General features: G+C 39.9%; 2 protein-coding genes and 4 non-coding genes across 7 annotated transcripts in view; all 6 read left to right on the forward strand.

Moving 5' to 3' along the window:
- The window catches only part of LOC138052536 (2Fe-2S ferredoxin-like), a 103,447-nt gene that overhangs the window by 806 nt on the left and 85,141 nt on the right, over positions 1-17,500 (forward strand). The window contains exons 2-4 of one of the 2 annotated variants that reach the window (XR_011133108.1): positions 522-628; positions 6,538-6,673; positions 8,386-8,602. Coding sequence is in view for 1 of the 2 variants with exons in the window: in XM_068899077.1 (XP_068755178.1) it covers positions 522-628; positions 6,538-6,673; positions 8,386-8,479 (337 nt within the window). In the remaining variant the exon portion in view is untranslated. Of the gene's footprint in view, positions 1-521; positions 629-6,537; positions 6,674-8,385; positions 9,834-17,500 lie in introns of those variants that run through there. The other variant, XM_068899077.1, reaches the window with a different exon arrangement.
- The window catches only part of LOC138052530 (protein C-mannosyl-transferase DPY19L3-like), a 33,261-nt gene continuing 29,199 nt past the window's right edge, over positions 13,439-17,500 (forward strand). Inside the window, exon 1 of the mRNA XM_068899071.1 lies at positions 13,439-13,570. The gene's annotated coding sequence lies outside the window, so the exon portion shown is untranslated. The remainder of the gene's footprint in view (positions 13,571-17,500) is intronic.
- LOC138054738 (U5 spliceosomal RNA) lies at positions 15,580-15,700 on the forward strand. The gene has a single exon (XR_011133389.1). It is a non-coding gene; the product is annotated as a U5 spliceosomal RNA (small nuclear RNA).
- Positions 16,044-16,164, forward strand: LOC138054730 (U5 spliceosomal RNA). The gene has a single exon (XR_011133382.1). It is a non-coding gene; the product is annotated as a U5 spliceosomal RNA (small nuclear RNA).
- LOC138054682 (U5 spliceosomal RNA) lies at positions 16,537-16,657 on the forward strand. The gene has a single exon (XR_011133338.1). It is a non-coding gene; the product is annotated as a U5 spliceosomal RNA (small nuclear RNA).
- LOC138054755 (U5 spliceosomal RNA) overlaps positions 17,462-17,500 on the forward strand; it is a 122-nt gene continuing 83 nt past the window's right edge. The window contains exon 1 of the small nuclear RNA XR_011133405.1: positions 17,462-17,500. This exon is cut by the window's right edge and continues 83 nt beyond it. This is a non-coding gene — a small nuclear RNA (U5 spliceosomal RNA).

Genomic DNA, 17,500 nt, shown 5'->3' on the forward strand with positions numbered 1-17,500 from the left:
TAACTATTAGACCTGTAGCCCTTGACTGCGAAGGGTCTAATTGTTTTAGTATCACCCAACTAATCAAACAGAAAAGGCAATAATAAAGTTAGTGAATGCAAATTCAAGAAATATTTATTTGGGAATAAAACGAAAGAAAGTGTTGCACTTTTCGCCACTGGAGGACTATTAGTAATAGTCCTCTAGTAGCGTAGCCAATTAAAATGCAGGATTTGCATTAGTCCACTAGTTGGGTGATACTAATACATGTATTGGGTATTACTTTAGTTAATTAGTAAATAAACCCATTGACGTCCTAGGAGCAAGACTAATGCCAGACGATTTTATTCGCCAATGGGAGTGGCTCAGGAGTAAAAGTGTCAAAAGATTTTTTAGCCTAAAAGAAGACTAGGGTTGGTTAAAGTTAATATTTGTTATGGTTTGTACTGTGCATTTATATGTAGCATTTTTCATGTGAGGTCTTTCTCAGTACTATGAGTTCACTCTGAAACAATACACTGTATACAAAAATTCTCTTCCAGGGTTGAAATCAATTTCATAGATAGAGATGGAGATCTCATGAAAGTCAAAGCAAAAGTAGGAGATACTTTACTAGATGTAGCAAAGGACAATGATGTCGACTTAGAAGGTGAGAGACAATGATTTGTGACCTTCCACGGGAAAACGTACACTAACGTTTGCCCGTTAAACGGCTTAAAACTAACGGACGGTTAACGGATATTCAACGGTTTTGAAGATTGGTTTAACGTTTTTTACTAACGCTCTGACGGTTTGTGCTAACGCTCTAACGGTTTGTGCTAACGCTCTAACGGTTTGTGCCAACGCTCTAACGTTCTTTCCATCAGTTCTAACGTTCTGCCTTAGCGCTTTAACACCAAGTCTTAGTTCTAAGCTCGAAAGGCTGAGATTACCGTTCATCGAACAAAGGCCATGGTTTGAAGTACTAGCACCATCGTGAGCTGGCCAAAACAAATCGGATGCACATTTCAGCGAATTTTTTGCTTTAAGAATACTACGATGTAGACAGGCCACCAGAAACGATTGCGTGACTTTTAAAATACGATTCCGAAGAGGCGCGCCCATGGCGCCATAACTGCTGAATGCAACGAAGTCCGGATAAAAGTGGCTAATCTCGATATGTTTTGACCGTCGGACTCACAATGAAGCGATGCATTACTAAATTGTGAATTTCTCACGGCATCCATTACTTCATTAGCTACTGTAGTTGCAAAGTAAAATACAACAAATGATTATTTTCATCCAAAGAAATGTAGCATTTCATGTTGTTTTCAAAGCCGAAGTAACGATAAATTCAAAGCGGTGCGTTCATAAGAGAGCTCTTTGCTATAAATACGATAAAAGAGTTCTGTATCGTCAGTTAAGATGCCGAGGGGGCAAAAAAGCTCACGAGAAACTCCAGGCGAGTGGTTAAGTTAAACAGATATTTTTCAGTTGAAATTTGGTAAGTCATGCATCATTCAATCACATTTAATTTGGCGTTCGCGCAGCGCTCAACCTCAAATAATATCGAAAACTCCAGCATTCCCAGCGCCAAGGATGCGTAGCAGGATTTTCGTATACCGGCTTTAGATACATGCTTGCAGCCGTCACGCCATGTGCTCCTCTCTGATTGGATGATGATTTCTTATTAGCCAATCACAGAGGAGCAAACGTTGTGACGGCTGCAAGCCGTCACACCAAACTCCAACTACGCTTCCTTGGAGTTCCGAATGCTGGATTTTTTCAATTTTATTTGAGGTCCAGCGCTTCGAGTTTTGGACGGATTTCAGATATAATGGCATGAAAGGAAACCTCTGGGTTTCAGCTTGCTTGGTGCGTGATTTGAAACCTGTACGATAGGAATTTGTTTGTGAGTTTCAGCTTGATTGGTGCGTGATTTGAAACCTGTACGATGCGAATTTGTCAGTGAAAATCGGCTTGGTGCTGGAGCGATCCGAAGTTGAGCTTTCCATCCTTGTTTTTCTATTGGTACGCAGAGGTGAACGTCGAACACAAACCCTTCATTTTTCTCGGTATTTTTAATTTTTTAAAAAGCGCTCTACTACATGTAATTCTACTAAGTTGTAGAAGGACACGGCCGGTTTTCCCAAAGAGGGTCACATTTTTAAACGACGCTCTACGAATCCTCTGATCCGGAACAATCGATACAGATTATTAATTCACTTGCCAACAGAATTCAAGATTTGCCCAACGGATAAGGTTAATAACTATTATACATCTGACGTATGAGACTAACGCTCTAACGGACGAGGCTAAACCCCTAACGGACGAGGCTGACGCTCTGACGGATGAACCTAACGTTCTGACGGATAAGACTAACGTTCTAACGGATGAAGTTGACGCTCTGACGGTTTCATGTAAACTTCTAACGGACGGCTAACGGATATCTAACGCTTCGGTCAATTTAACGGTTTAGCGTTAGTGTACGTTTTCCCGTGGAAGGTCACATTTTATAAAGTTGTTGTAGACAATAGACATCTAATGAGAGAACTGAGCGATCCGCGCACTGACATTGTAGCTGGATCATTTAAACAACTGTCACTTTAAATTTAGCCTGCTTGTGTTTTCAAGCATGAGATTTAGTGTGGCAAATTCGGTCGCCATATTGGATGGGTGGAAGATCTGGGACAAGTTACAAAGTGCTTCAATGTCAGTTGTCCCAGATCCTCCACTATATCATCCAATATGGTGACCAGATTTACCAGGCTTAGAATCTCTTGAACCTAATGCCCTTAAAAATAGAAATTACCACCTGCAAGCAGGTTCCTTTAAATTATTGTCCAGCTACACTACATACATGTAAGTGCGGAGATCACTCGCCTCTTTCGTTTATCTACATGTATAACCCGCACTTGAAATATACATTCATTTCATTGATAACAGACATCTCCTAGTGTAAGTGCAAACTGGTTTAGGAAGATTCTTATTCTGGTCTGTGGTACGTTTTTGGAAAGATACTGGATGAATAGGACATGACTCTGTTGTTTTCTATGATTGTGATAAAGCCATGGGATTTATAGGGGTACTGTGGCATACTGGGACAAACAGTTCATAGCTATCAAAGAATTTATAGGAATTATTGTATTTCCTACAGTTAGTCTACTGCAATTTATTATTATTGGCAACTATGCCAGTCAGGTGTGTTTTGGCCAATCAAGAAATCACTAAAGGCTGTCCTGAAAAATAAACTTGAAATGTTCCAGATCAGGGAAAGTAAATAGGAGTCATAAGAGTTACTAAGATTACAAGACAGTTTCACACCAAAGGGGAGCAAGAGCCTGAAGCCTGAGCAAGTTTGAGACATGTTCCATCAAGTCCTAAACGATTGAACGATAATATTCATGGCTAGGATAGAAATCTTTCGTCATAAAGTTTGTTCAGTACTCTTTTTTCATAAGCTTTCTCTTGTTTGCAATGCAGCTTTGTAAGAGGTATTGTTATAAACCAGTACCTGGACTTTTGCTCAACAAAATGAGCACCGTGAAAGGTTGATTCTTGGTCACATGCCCCTCATCAAATTTGAATGTATCCCAACCAGGATACAATTCCACAGTTGTTGCCCCACCAGATACAGCAGCACAGACTGTATAATACATGTATACCAATAATATATAGATTTAGCCTAGCCTAAAAGCGGAGCCCCCGTTTCTAGCCCCAGAAAGCAAATAGTGTACACTGTATATGGCAATAATAATGCTTCAGTCTGCATAAAGTACAAAATTAATCCTCATTAGTGTATACAGTTTACAGTGATCAAACACCTCTGAGCTGACAGCAGTAAACAAACATTAGCCTGGCAAACAATAACCAACATTATTTTAATCAACAACTAAAGCACAGTAATCTTTTTCACAACATCTTCCATTTGACTGATAATCTTCACACCCTCTCATTTCAGTTTAGAACAACAGGAAAAATTACTAATTAAAAAGTCAAACTAAAGCGTATTAATTCGCTCAGTACATGTACTCAACTGCAATTTTGCAGTCAAACAAAGCAGCTCATGACTGGACATCCATTTCACACAAAAGGCAAGGGCACACAACGAGCAAATGGGTGCCCCTGAAAAAGCCTCCAAATCGAAAGGTATTAATTTAGTGTGGACAGTCGTCACAGTAATGGTGAATCAGTTCCAAAATAAGCAACTGGCCTCAAAACCGCATGACAAACAAGACAAAGGATTGTTGTAACTCAATCGCTGTAGGAGATTTTGCCGCTGAATCTTATCAAACCGCTTTCCAAAGTCTTACATGTATCTGGCCAAACATTACTTAAAAATGCATTTGTTGCAGATAAAATGTACTGCAATCCAATAAAAAGAAATTTATACTGCATTTAGAGCTTCGTTAAAAGGTTAATATGTCTGATAAAACAGACAGTGATGACAAGAAAACTTGCCAATGATGTCTGCTGTAAGCTTGAATAGTGACGTGGTGTGTGTTTGTTGAAATATGCCATAATCTCTGTCAACACGAATTGCAAACGTTTTCAGGTCTTCTGTTTTTTTAGCGAGTTTTGCAAAATATGTGAGACAGCAAGGCATGCATTTAGAAGGAAGACATTACCTGAAAGCTAACCGTTGTAAAAAAGTGTTTTGTCTTTGCTTTAGTTCTCTCAGCTTTACGATATTTTTCATTGAAATTTTCTCTTCTTCTCTCGAGGCATTCTTCGCTTTAATTTCTCAAATTTCATCTCCTCATCTCTCCTGCTCTTTCCTGCTCTATATCACATTGCTCGTCACTAATGGTAAAAACTCTTTTTCAAAAGTGACGAAGGTCGGTGGTATAAACGCAGGCAGCACAAAAGTTTCCCGCCAAGAAAACTCGCCTGTGCGTGCCTAAAAGCTGCGTTTGCAAGATCCCCTGCCTTCCCTTTCTTAGTCTCCTATCCCCCTCCCCCAGGGTCTTTATGGATGGATGTCCGCTGGGTCAATCACATGACAACCAAAACGAAAAAGGTTGACCATATTCTTTTGAGTATGGGCCTCTGCCCCAGCCCACAAAGCAGCCTGGAGCCTTGCTATAACAAAGCACTAGTATGTAGTTAGTGTTGTTTTCCCCTAAGTCCTGATGTTTCCCTCAACAAGAATTAAGACTCTTGTTCAAACAAAACTGTTTCCCTTGGGACCATAAATAACATTGAACTTTGCCTGACCAAAACTTTGAAATTGTCAGATATAGTCAAAATGTGTTCTTAAAAATTGCCAGTTGCATTGATTACCACTCTCTAAAACAGGCCTTCTGATAGGGTGCGATTAAAAAATGCAAATTATGCGATTTTTTCAGGGCAGATTGTGCGATTAGAAAGGCCAATTATGCGATAAATAATGTAAATTATGCGATTTTTTTCTCAGCAATTTTAAGCTTGTTTTATACAGTTTCAGGTTAAGAAAAACACTTTTTTGCTGCCCTAAAGACATTTTGAACACAGAGGAACAGTAATTATGTATCTCGATCGACATTAGTTGGGATAAATAAAAGTTGAAAGGACACAGCTAACATGCCAAATGAATGATCAAGGTGCTAGTCAACCACGAACTTCCGAAGATGGTCAATCACAATAGGGCCATACAGTACCCCCATTTATACGAGAGAAAATAAGCCAGAGTAAGCCGCGGCTTATTTTCTCTCGTATAAAAGGCCCTAATATTGCACGACGAGAAAAACATCAGTCCATTGTCCACGTTGAAGCGGGTTCCGGGTTTAAGTATTCCGGCGTTCCGTGTTTAAGTATTCCGGCGTTCCGTGTTTAAGTATTCTGGCGTTCCGTGTTTAAGTATTCCGGCGTTCCATGTTTAAGTATTCCGGCCTTCCGGCGTTCCGTGTTTAAGAACTAGCCTGTTGGAGCGTACCTGTGAGGTACTTTCTTGCTCGATTGTGAGCTGTCAGATCGGGCGGAATGTGGGAACGTCCTTCTTCGTCGAAGAAAAAGCGAGCGTTTTCACAACAAACTTATCCATGAGTAAGTTTTAATCAGTTTTCAACGAAAGAAACTACATTTTGTCGAAAACCTTACAACTTCGCTTATTTTTCACAAATCTCTTCTATAAGAGAAGGCAACTGTGTCATTTCAGTGGTGTGTATATAATGGAGTGTTTGTGTTGCACCAATAGAAGGAGACTCGTACCAGGTCCCCGACATGAAAAATAAAGCCTTGAACTTCGAATGTTTACGAAATCGAAGTTGACAGAGGTTTTTTAGCCTTTTTCCAAGATAAATCATCTTAAATATGGCGTATTTATGCAGGAATTTCTAAGAAACGTCTTGATTTATGTTTCATTTTATGAATTTTGTGCGTCCTTTTGTGAATTATGCGATTTTTCGTGAATTGTGCGATCGGACGCGATTTGAGGTCGATTGTGCGAAATCGCACCATCGCGTAATATCAGAAGGCCTGCCATAATGATAATGATGATGATAATGATGATAACAAATTGCACAGTAGTTAAACTACTTCTGAGTTTATGATCATGAGATTATTTTGTTGCTTATTGTTGGTCTAATTTTTATTTTCCAGGTGCTTGTGAAGGCACATTGTCTTGCTCGACTTGTCATATCTTGTTTAAACCCGAGGAAATGGCCTCTCTAAATTTGGATGAGCCATCAGATGAAGAGCTGGATATGTTAGACTTAGCTTATGGACTCGAGGATACGTAAGTCAACAGAACTTCCATAGTCTGAAATCTGCATTTTCAAACAAACTGTAGTGTGCGAGCAGTGAAGGTCAAGGAAACTTGCTATGCTGCAGTGGTGAGAGCACGTGCCTCCCATATTCATGGCCTTGGTTCAAATCCTTACTGACACCATACAGTAGCTTTTCGAATGAGTTTGTTGGTTGTTGTACCTCTGTGTTACTTACCTTCCAAGAGATCAAAGTTACCTCCATTAGGGGGCTTAAATTTCAGAGCTCGAAATTGACAAAAAAATCCTGTGGTGTCAGCAGTTTAACAAAACAAAATATTAGCCCATGCGACTGTATTGGTTTCAATTTTAAGCCCTGAGCAATGGCAACAATTACATAACCCCCCTTACTTTATCCAGTGTTATACATGTATCTCAACCCCCCCTCTCTCCTTCATACATACATGTATGACAGCCACCAAACGTATATTAATGCAAACAGAACAGCTCAGCCACTTCATCCAATGCATTTATAATGTTGTATTAGAGTGTTTATACTCAACATTTTCAACTTAACAATCACCTTTACCTGTAGAAACAACAATTCAGCAGGGACATAGCGTTGTTTTTCATAAATATATGTTCCATAAATCAAAGCATTATTTGCCAACCAATGGTACTACTCATGTGAAAGTAAATTGGAATAGTGGATTATAAACTGTAAATGTGGCTATGGGAAAAGGTTGAGACGCCTTTATGACGGGAATATTTCATAGATAAATAAGTAAATAATTAAAAAGAAATCCTTGTTTCTTAATAAAGTTTTTAACAGAGTTTTTGGTATTTTTTGATATGTTTGGATATGTTTTATCGCAGTTTTTCATAGTTAAATGTTTTCCAAAAACACTTCTTCGTAAGCACATGGTGTGTATTTATAGAGCAATGCTGTATCATGCACAGGGAAAAATAGGAAAACCCAAAGGATGGGACTCATTCATGGGAAGAGCTGTATATTTCCATGGCCAGACCATTGAGAGTTAATAATTAAAAGTATTTCCTGTACTGGGAAATTTGAACAGTTCCAATATGACCATGGCCAGGAGAATGGGTATACCGTGATATGTTATTTTAGTATTCATTCAAAATATTTCCCAGTTTCTGATTGGTTAAAACCACACGCATAATTTACCATAACAAGCTCCTGTTCACCAAACTTGGAAAGAAACTTGGTCATATTGAATCAATGAGGTCAAAAGTGCAGTCCGCTGCAGATTATTGAGCCGATGAGGTCAAAATGACGTCAAAAGTGCAGCCTGCAGCAAATTATTGAACCGTTGGCCAAAAAAGCTGGGGACGAGATCATGTTATTTTTGTTGAGCAGAAAAATGGCTGCGAGTAGGTTTAGAAGTTTGAGCGAAGAAAATATTTTAATTGAATAATAAAGCAATTATTATTGAATTCAGCTTTCATAGAATGTGAAGAATTCTGCATAACATCCTCCTTGACCTGCAGAATTCTTCATATCCTACTCAGCCTTATTCAATAATTGCTAAATATTTTATAATATGTTCATTCAGCTTTGAAGTCAGCAGAGTGAAGTGGGAAGGGCAACATAAAGTTTCAAACGACCCCCCCCCCCCCCCGAAAAGGCTTCTCAATATGTGACAACCCCCCCCCCCCCCCAGTTTCTTTGGTGGGGGCTGCACAAAGGAATAGTGCTGACTGACTCTCTTTTATCCCACAGGTCTCGTCTCGGATGTCAAATTCTTGTCACAAAGGATTTTCAAGGGATTACCTTGACAGTACCCAAGGCCCACAGAGACCTCAGGGATCTCTAACACTATTTGAAAAGAAATTGAATATTTTTACTCAATTTGCATTTCAATTTATTCCTCTTACTAGCCATATTCGAAACTCTCCACGCAATTTCAATTTCACAAATACCTGAAATATCTTCAATCTATTTTACAATGTCACGAATTTTTGTCAACAGAATTTTTACTTAACCCAGTAGTAGAAAACTGCTGGGAAGTAGAGGAAAGACATTTTCGATGTCAGTGACGAATTTGCTTATTTGCTGACAGAAAAGGTTCATTTGTTCCCGTGGTTGGTAAATTTGAATTCAAAAAACACTTTTTGTAAATCATTACTTTCCCTGAATTCTGTTTTTCGATGAAGCAGGGAAAAAATTAGGCCTTTTATGTGAACAAGCGTATAGTGTAGATCACCTTTTTCTTACATGAGCACAGTGTACTGTTGGTTTGTGGTTTTTCAGGTTTTAAATTTACTAGAGAGTTGCCAGGTTAATCAGAGACCGCCATATTAGCCACATAGTGCATGTTTGAAGTACCGTCTATCCCTAAAGTGATGTGTGGGAACCTACATGCTATCCCGAAGAATTTCCCGAATCGGCCCGAGCATGAAAGCGGCTTTATTCTCTTGTAACACTCAGAGAAATGCACTTTTGGTATAATTTTCGCTTCTAGAACAGGTTTTGTTTCTTTTGCATTTTCTGAACTTACGGGCGAGAAAAAAAAGACCATCTTCCTGGGACTCATCAAAGCGCAGCGGGATTGCTCAAAAGGAATGCTTGGGTCGCAGCGGTCTCGAGAAACGGTCAGCAAACAGAACAGAGAGTATGCGTAAATGGACGGCGCTGTAGAGTCTATTAAGTCTCTAAACATTTTTGCCATCAGAGGAAACTATTAAAATTTCTTTTGCTAAGAAAAGATAATACATAGCTTAATAGCTCATTCCTCACTCCCCCTAGCTTCTTATCTTCTTTCTTAATCAAACGTAGTGATGTAGAACTATGTTCGTATTATAAGTATTGGAACTATGTATAAAAAATGGTACTGTTATAAACCTAGACTTTCACTCAGCAAAACAAGCACTGTCATTGGTTGATCCTTGATCTTGAGGAAATGTACCTAAATGTAAAACACATGCGGGGCGTCAATTGTTTCTCTTTACTTAATTCTTGCTCAAGTTCTCTATTTAACTTCGACGACGGCTGCTACAAGACTGTCATCTCAAAATATGATTACAAGTCCGTTTTTGAAATTATTTGGCGATTATTTCAATTCTTTCAACTAGTGAAATGCGTACAAGTTCTTCAAGATTGACAGTGCTATGAACGGCGTCAACGTTTGGAGAAAGAATAAAGAGTTGGCAGTGGCTATTCGCACGGAACCGTGCAGTATTTTCGCCTTGTCCACACGGAACTAACGAAACGGATGAAAGTTTAACCTTTGTAAGTGATTTCACCATGTTTATGCGCAGAGCGCTAGCTTACGAAATCCAAAACAGCTTCTTCCAGCTGAGTTGTCACGCATCCATGCAACCATGCCTTTGACATGGAAAAATTTAGACGATCAAGATGTTCACGGCGTGCCGGTTGAATTTTCGACTGTACCGGCTTAAAATTCGTCTCCTATTTTAGCGTTTAAGTTTTTGAACGGCCAGGCCTCTAAATTTTAGTACGTTTAGCGTGGTTCCATGTGAACAGAACCCCTAAATGCATTTTTAACCGAAAGAAAATTCGTCCGGTACCGTGTGAATGTGGCTTTTGACGACAACTGAACGTAAGCATACAACAATGAACAAGTCATTATTTCAAAACCGTTCGTACCTATCCAGGTACAGGATAGTTCGCCCGTACTGTACTACCTGAACAAGACGGAATAAGCGCGAAATATTTGCGGCGATAGTGCTAAGTTGTATTTTGGAGAGACGCTTTGTTGACGTTGCCGTCGTCTTTGCTTAGAGCGGTTTTCAATTGAGTGTCGAAAGTAATTAGCGAATTGCATTGGTTTTGCATTACTCCACTCAGTGATTGGTTCAAAGTTCTCGCGCCACTTTTTCAACCAATCAGAAGTAAAACCAAAACCAATCGTGGCTCGCGCGTGCACATTTTCACGGTGCTTTGTGTCGGCTACGTGTAATTACTTCGAGATTTGATTGGTTTACTGGATTGTCTCCGTCCTTTTTGATTGGCCAAAGTAATTACTTTGGTTTTGTTTTTACGACACTCATTTGAAAACAACCGCAGAAATGTCCTTTTAAATTTAATTTTCTTTCGTACAGGTGTTTCGAGAATAGTGTGCAAAGTACAGACCTCCCAGTATTTTTATTGAGTTTGTTATTAAAACACCGAACAACGGTTATGTGAATTACACCCAACAAGCGCAATTTTATTCCTAGGTTGGAGAATAAAGCAGGCTTTTATTTTTCTTCCAGTAGGCTTGTGTATTGCATTTTTCATTTTCAAACATTTTCTTCTCTCTCACTCCTTTTTGACTTGAAGTGGACGCGAACAGTAGCCAACTGTGTCCGACATGGCCTGCCACATCACTGCATGGCCAAAAAGAAAGCAATGTTAAACAAGGCCCTAGTTGTTCAAACGAAGGATAGTGCTATCCGCCGGATAGAGCGGTTTTCAATTGAGTGTCGAAAGTAATTAGCGAATTACTTTGGTTTTGCATTAGAGCGACTTTCAATCGACTGTCGATTGAACTTTGAGAACTTTGAACCAATCACTGAGTGAAGTAAATGTAAAACCAAAGCAATTCGCTAATTACTTTCGACGTTCAATTGAAAACCGCTCTACTTCACTCAGTGATTGGTTCAAAGTTCCCGCGCCACTTTTTCAACCAATCAAAAGTGAAACCAAAACCAATCGTGACTCGCGCGTGCACATTTTCCCGCGCTTTGTGTCAGCTACGTTTAATTACTTCGAGTTTTGATTGGTTTACTAGATTGTCTCCGTCCTTTTTGATTGGTCAAAGTAATTACTTTGGCTTTGGTTTTACGACACTCATCTGAAAAACGCTCTAAATCACTATCCACTGGATAGTTCAATTGGTTTTGCTAGTGTTTACCCGCTGGATAGTCATTTATCGTTTTAACTACTGGGGCCAGGGCTTTAGAAGAGGATAACAAATAAGACATCTGCGGAGGTTGCTTAGCTGCCACTTAATCCGTCTTCTCCTTTAATTTTTTTTTTTTTTTTTTTTGCTCATTGACACGAACTGCTCTTTTTTGAAGCGTTTTCGTGATTTTCGACATTTTCTCTAGCGACGCATGCGCATTACTTAGCGTCTGGAGTTAGCAAAAAGTAGCCAAGATGCTTCTTAGTTTGCGTTTGCTGTTCGTATTGGTCACGCAACTGAAAACAAGTCCTAATACGCACACTCGGTAGCGTATTGATCCTCAGGAGAGGTTATAGCAGAGTATGACGCTTATGTGTAGCACGTGATAGCGATGCACGTTGATAAAATAAAAGCTTTTTGACTCATGTTTTGTTTGCAACCCAAACTGGCCTACTTTATATTGCATTTTATTTAATGTTCTTCGCCAAGAATCGGTTGAGTGTGTGCCTTACGGTTCCCGTAGGAACTTCTTTACGGCGGGTCTAATCTGCAGGTCGCAGGTCGCGAGTTGCAGGTCATTGTTTCACCATTACAAAAAGTATCCTAAACATTCATAAAAGCTAACCTTAGGCCTAAAAACTCTTGTTTGGGCCTAATTAGGCCTAAGGTTAGATTTGAAGAATGTTTAGGATACTTTCTGTATTGGTGAAACAATGACCTGGAACCTGCGACCTGCAAATTAGACCCGCCGACTTCTTTAGTTTAGCGCGGAAATGGTTACAATTGCATATCATTAAATTGATCATTTCAACTTTTTTATGAGTAATGCCACGGAGAAACGCAACAGTACAACGCGACTACCGGACCCTAATAATGTCATCACACGCTAAAAGACTAACAGAAAGAAAGTCTGCTCGTAACGAAGAAGGTCGAGGTATTTGCCGTGCTGTTGTATCAACGCTTCGACCAAATCAGCCCGTGTAGGTTCCAGCGAGACTTGAACTCGAATAGGTGGATCTTACACCGTGGAACCATCCAGCGATTAACCTATTCAGTATAGGAACTTAGCTGAGTGCAGTTCCTATACTTCCTATACTTCCTATCTAACAGGGAAGATTTTTCAACAGCTGTGCTTCCAGTCAAGTCGAACTGCGTAGCGATATCTTTCCCTGCACCCTTGGTGATGAGTAATCTTCTCCCAGCTTCGGTAAAATAGCAACCCTGTGCAATTTGTATTGTCACTTGATTCCCCAAAACATTCGAAAGTGGACTCCTTTCAGATAATTTTTCCTTCTTGTTGAATGGGAAAGATGTATATCTTCGAGTCGAGCACGGAAACTTCCCATGCCAGTGGGGGAGGGGGCGGGGGACTTCAACGCTGGACACCTACAACGCAGGCGTTTGACATCACGGAAAATTTATTTTCGACGGTACATGCAATCGGTGGTATTGAAAATTGGTATTTGAATCACCGCGGAACTAAAAGGAAAAATCGAAGGACATTGGAAACCAAATTTCTAACCACTGACTCCTAAATTAAGAACAGGAAACCACAACTGATCCATAGAACAGAAAATCACAAGTGACCATGGCCACTGACCCATTTCTGTTAAATCAACAAGCTACCAATAATTAACGATTGTTTATTTACTACGGTATATTACGAAATTTTCTCAACCATAATCATCTCAAATTAAAGAAGTGCATCGAAGAACAGAGGGCTTCAGTTCAAAACAGCAGAACATCTCTAAAATAGAAAGAAATTACTCCATCCCTTGTGGGAGCACTTACCGTGCTTAAAAAATGATTTCTTTTCACCACTTTAAAATTTAATTGTTAAGTCTCATTACAGGTGTCAGAATTCATCTACCATCTGTTATTTAACCAATAACTTTAAAGAAAAGACAGAGAGCGACTTGGTTTCCTTTTCTTTAATTTACAATTTAGGTACTGTTCACTGAGAAGAATTTCTCTCACCCAAATGTGTGTCATGTCGTTTAAACCGTGTATCGGGATGAATTAAGAACTCTTTCCACTAACTGAATAGAAAATTGTCAGGTAAGTTTACAAAACATAATAATGTTGTTTTCTCACGCTATTGGGCCACCATCCATATTCTATTTGTCCCAAAGTTAATTTTAACTTATAACAGGTTTCAGTGTGCCTTCTCTTTGTCATACATGACTGAATCCACGGCTTTTTGAAAAAACTATAATACTTTTCCCAATTATGATAAGAAACGCGCGAGCTTTGCGATTAAGTTCGTTGTTACAGTTTGTCTTCACTGTTTGCAACATGAACACTCTTTTAATTATTTCTTGGCATCTATTCATCATGATCGAATTGTTTGTATTATTTAATTCTTTAGCGATTGAAAGTCACACCTTTAACCAACTTCATTCAAGCTCGAGTCCATCAGCTTCGGCAGCGAGTGTGTTTTTTCAATGTTGAAGTATTTACGAAACCTAAATAGGTCACCTGTGAATTCGTGTTAAGTAAACATTACTTGAAGTGCAATGAGCTACGCAAAAGTCGAAGTATCATATCAACAGTAACGCGTCTGAATATTTCTTGTTCTGTTCAAACGACCTTACTTCCGTTAAAACCTTTCCCTTTAAACTGAGAGGCGTTTAATTTGCAAACGTACATCCCGATCGTTCAAAATTCGTTGTCCAAAGGCCACTTCAGAAAATACCATAATACTCTTTGTCTGTCCCCCCAAATTTTGCACAAACATTGTTTCCAGTTTCTCTTGGGACTTATAATGGTCCCAAGAGAAAACTGAAAACAATGCTTATGCAAAATTTGGGGGAGCGAACAAAAAGTCTTATGGTATTATCCCAAGTGGCCTATAGAAAGGCAAATAGCAAAAGATAATAATTATATAACTCCTTGACTTCCTTTAAGAACAAATGGTCTCGTTTGAAAATAGTCCCCTCAGAGGAATTAGTACTATAAATTCATAGTCCACACGGGAAGGCGAGTTTTTAACGTAGACAGCGCTGTGCAGGTTTGCCTTTTCGTCTTTTTTATATGTTAGCAGTGTTGTAAGAAGGTATTGTAAAATATTCACTGTATATATCTGTAACTGTAACTATAACGATAATAATAAATAATTTTAAAAAAACTTTCCTTTTTCTACCAGCAGTTTGGCTCTAACAACGGCATAGCACCACTAATTAACTTCTTATTTTAGTGCTCGAAAAGTGTTCGAAATCAGTATTGAAAAATAGTCCCCGCCTTTTGTCCAGTGTGTGTCCGTTTGCATGGTCGAGTCGGTCAGTTATGAATTACCTGTTGGGTCTGATATTAAGGAAGTGATTTACAATTGTCGATCGGTCTTTATCTATGAAGCACCTGCTGAGGCTGGTACTTATTCAGCCTGGTTTCACTATATAGCGTTGCAAGCACAAGCTCATGGGTCAAACTTTTTACTTTTCCTTGTGCTTGCGCTTATCATTGCGTTCGCTTCCGTTGTGATGAAAACGAAACGCAGCATAAGCGCAAGGAAATTTGCTACGTCTGGCCAATTAATTAAAGCACACGTTCCAGATTCCCCGTGTCTGAGAATTTGAACAAAATAGAGGATGCCGCTGGAGACTTGGCGTTGGTTGATTTTGATGTCGACGTTCGTTTTCACTGCTTGTGCTTGTGCTTTCAAAGCTAGTGAAAACCAGGTTTTAATAAGTACCAGCCTCAACAGGTGCTTCATAGATAAAAACCGATCGACAATCGTAAATCAGGCTAAGAGAGTGACTTGTCTAAAGTCGTGGCAAACTAACCTGCAAGGAAACCAGTGGTACATTTGATCGAGAAACTAAAAAACCGTTTCATATGGCTACTTTACAGAGACGTAAATCAAGGAAATGAGATTCCGTGGTCCTTAAAGTTCAAATATTCATTGTTGTTTTGCCACGGCGCTCACCAAAACAACCGACGAAGTTCATTGACAGTCATGAACACGCATCTGTGATTTACCTTTTTATTAGATATTCATCCGGTACGGTATCCCACGTAAGTTACGGCGCCAAGCTCAGCAAAATCCTCAATGCAACCCATCATTCCGTTAACTCTGGTTTTCCTTCAACTCGTATAAATCTTTCGCCTTTTACTAAAGATTTCCGTGGAGGAGAACAACTGAATGAGTCTGTAGACTAATCTTTTGCTGCCTTGTCTTGTGGCGGGGCTGGTCATGAACCCAAGGAATAGCCTGAATCACTGCAATCAGATTTCTCGTGTCCAGTGTCCGTGATTCTATCGGTAAGTAACGCATTAAAGTTTGTTTTGATCAAAGAACTGCGCAAATCACAAGCCTTTGATACTTATTGCAAACTCGGAAATTTTAGACAAGAAATCTCGTTAAAAACTACAAAAAGGGACTTTCGCCGTAAATGCGCATTACTCGAAGTCATGATTGCCGAATATATCCTGAACACGCATGCGTGAATGACCGCTTTACTCAAAAGTTATCATCCCACCTGTGTTACCGCGCCAAGCCAAACAGAATCGTCAAGGCAACCTGTTACCTCATTAACTCTGGTTTTCCTTCAGCCCGCATAAATCTTTCGCCTTTTACTAAAGATTTCCGTGGAGGAGAACAACTGAATGAGTCTATAGACTAATTTTTGGTCGCCCTGCCTTGTGGCGGGGCTCCTCACGAAAAAAAGGAAACAACTTTGGCGCAGATGCGCAATGGAACGCTGTTGTCAGATCTCTCGTGTGCACAAATTGTGTCTCGATCAAGGAATTGCGCAAATTGCAGGCTTTTCATATTTCATTGCAACAACGAAAATTTAAGTCAAGAAATCTCGTTTAAAAGCTATAAAACAAAGTCTCCCGCTGTGAATGCGTGTGGTTCGATGCCGTCGACCTCATCGCTTACCGAAACAATCAACGAAGTTCATTGACAGTCCTGAACTCGCATGCGTGAATGAGCACTCTTTTCAGTATTAATTAGATACGGCATCCCACCTGTGTTATCGCGTCATGCTGAAAGTAATTGTCAATGCATACCTTTCCTTTGTTAGCTCTGGTTGTCCTTCAACACGCGTAAATCTTTCGCCTTTTACTAAAGATTTCCGTGGAGGAGAACAACAAAATGAGTTCTTAAACGAATTTTTCGTCGCCCTGACTTGTGGCTGGGGTGGTCATGAACTAAAAGGAATAACTTTAGCTCGAAGGTGCATTCGATCTACATCCACATGTTCCAGCACTCGGCAAAGTCCCTTTGTGGATTATGGCTGTTTTTGCTCAGGTGGCCTCATACACCGTAAGCCTTTTTAGAGACATCACGCCAAGCCGGCCACTTCTGCTGGAGAGAACAGGACAGCCACAACACCGGGGAGTTTATCCCCTACTCTTCTCGAATAGCGTGTGGGTTCTTTAACGTCCCACAGGAAACTTATGAACTTAGAAGGAATTTGTGAGACGGGGCCTACGGTTTATAGTCCTTATCCGAGAAGACTTCAAAGTCTAACCATTTGCAGATGTAATTACAAAGGCAACAATTTCTCCTCAGTTATTTAAAGACCCTGAGTGTTGGTCCGGCCGGAGTTGAACTCACGACAGCCCGGTGCTCAACCAACTGAGCCACCGGTGCGCGGTCACCAGATTTCTGCTGTCATCAGATATCTCGTGTCCAGACGCCGTGATTGTGTCGGTCAGTAACGCATTCAAGTTTGTTTTGATCAAGGAACTGCGCAAATCACAAGCCTTTGATACTTATTGCAAACTCGGAAATTTTAGACAAGAAATCTCGTTAAAAACTACAAAAAGGGCCTTTCGCCGTAAATGCGCATGGCTCGAAGCCGTCGGCCCCAGCGATTGCCGAAAGAATGCAATATATCCTGAACACGCATGCGTGAGTGACCGCTTTACCCAAAACTTGTCATCCCACCTGTGTTACCGCGCCAAGCCAAACAGAATCGTCAAGGCAATCTGTTACCTCATCATCTCTGGTTTTTCTTCAGCCCGTATAAATCTTTCGCC

This window comes from Montipora capricornis, chromosome 6, assembly GCF_036669925.1.
Source record: "Montipora capricornis isolate CH-2021 chromosome 6, ASM3666992v2, whole genome shotgun sequence".
Lineage (NCBI taxonomy): Eukaryota > Metazoa > Cnidaria > Anthozoa > Scleractinia > Acroporidae > Montipora > Montipora capricornis.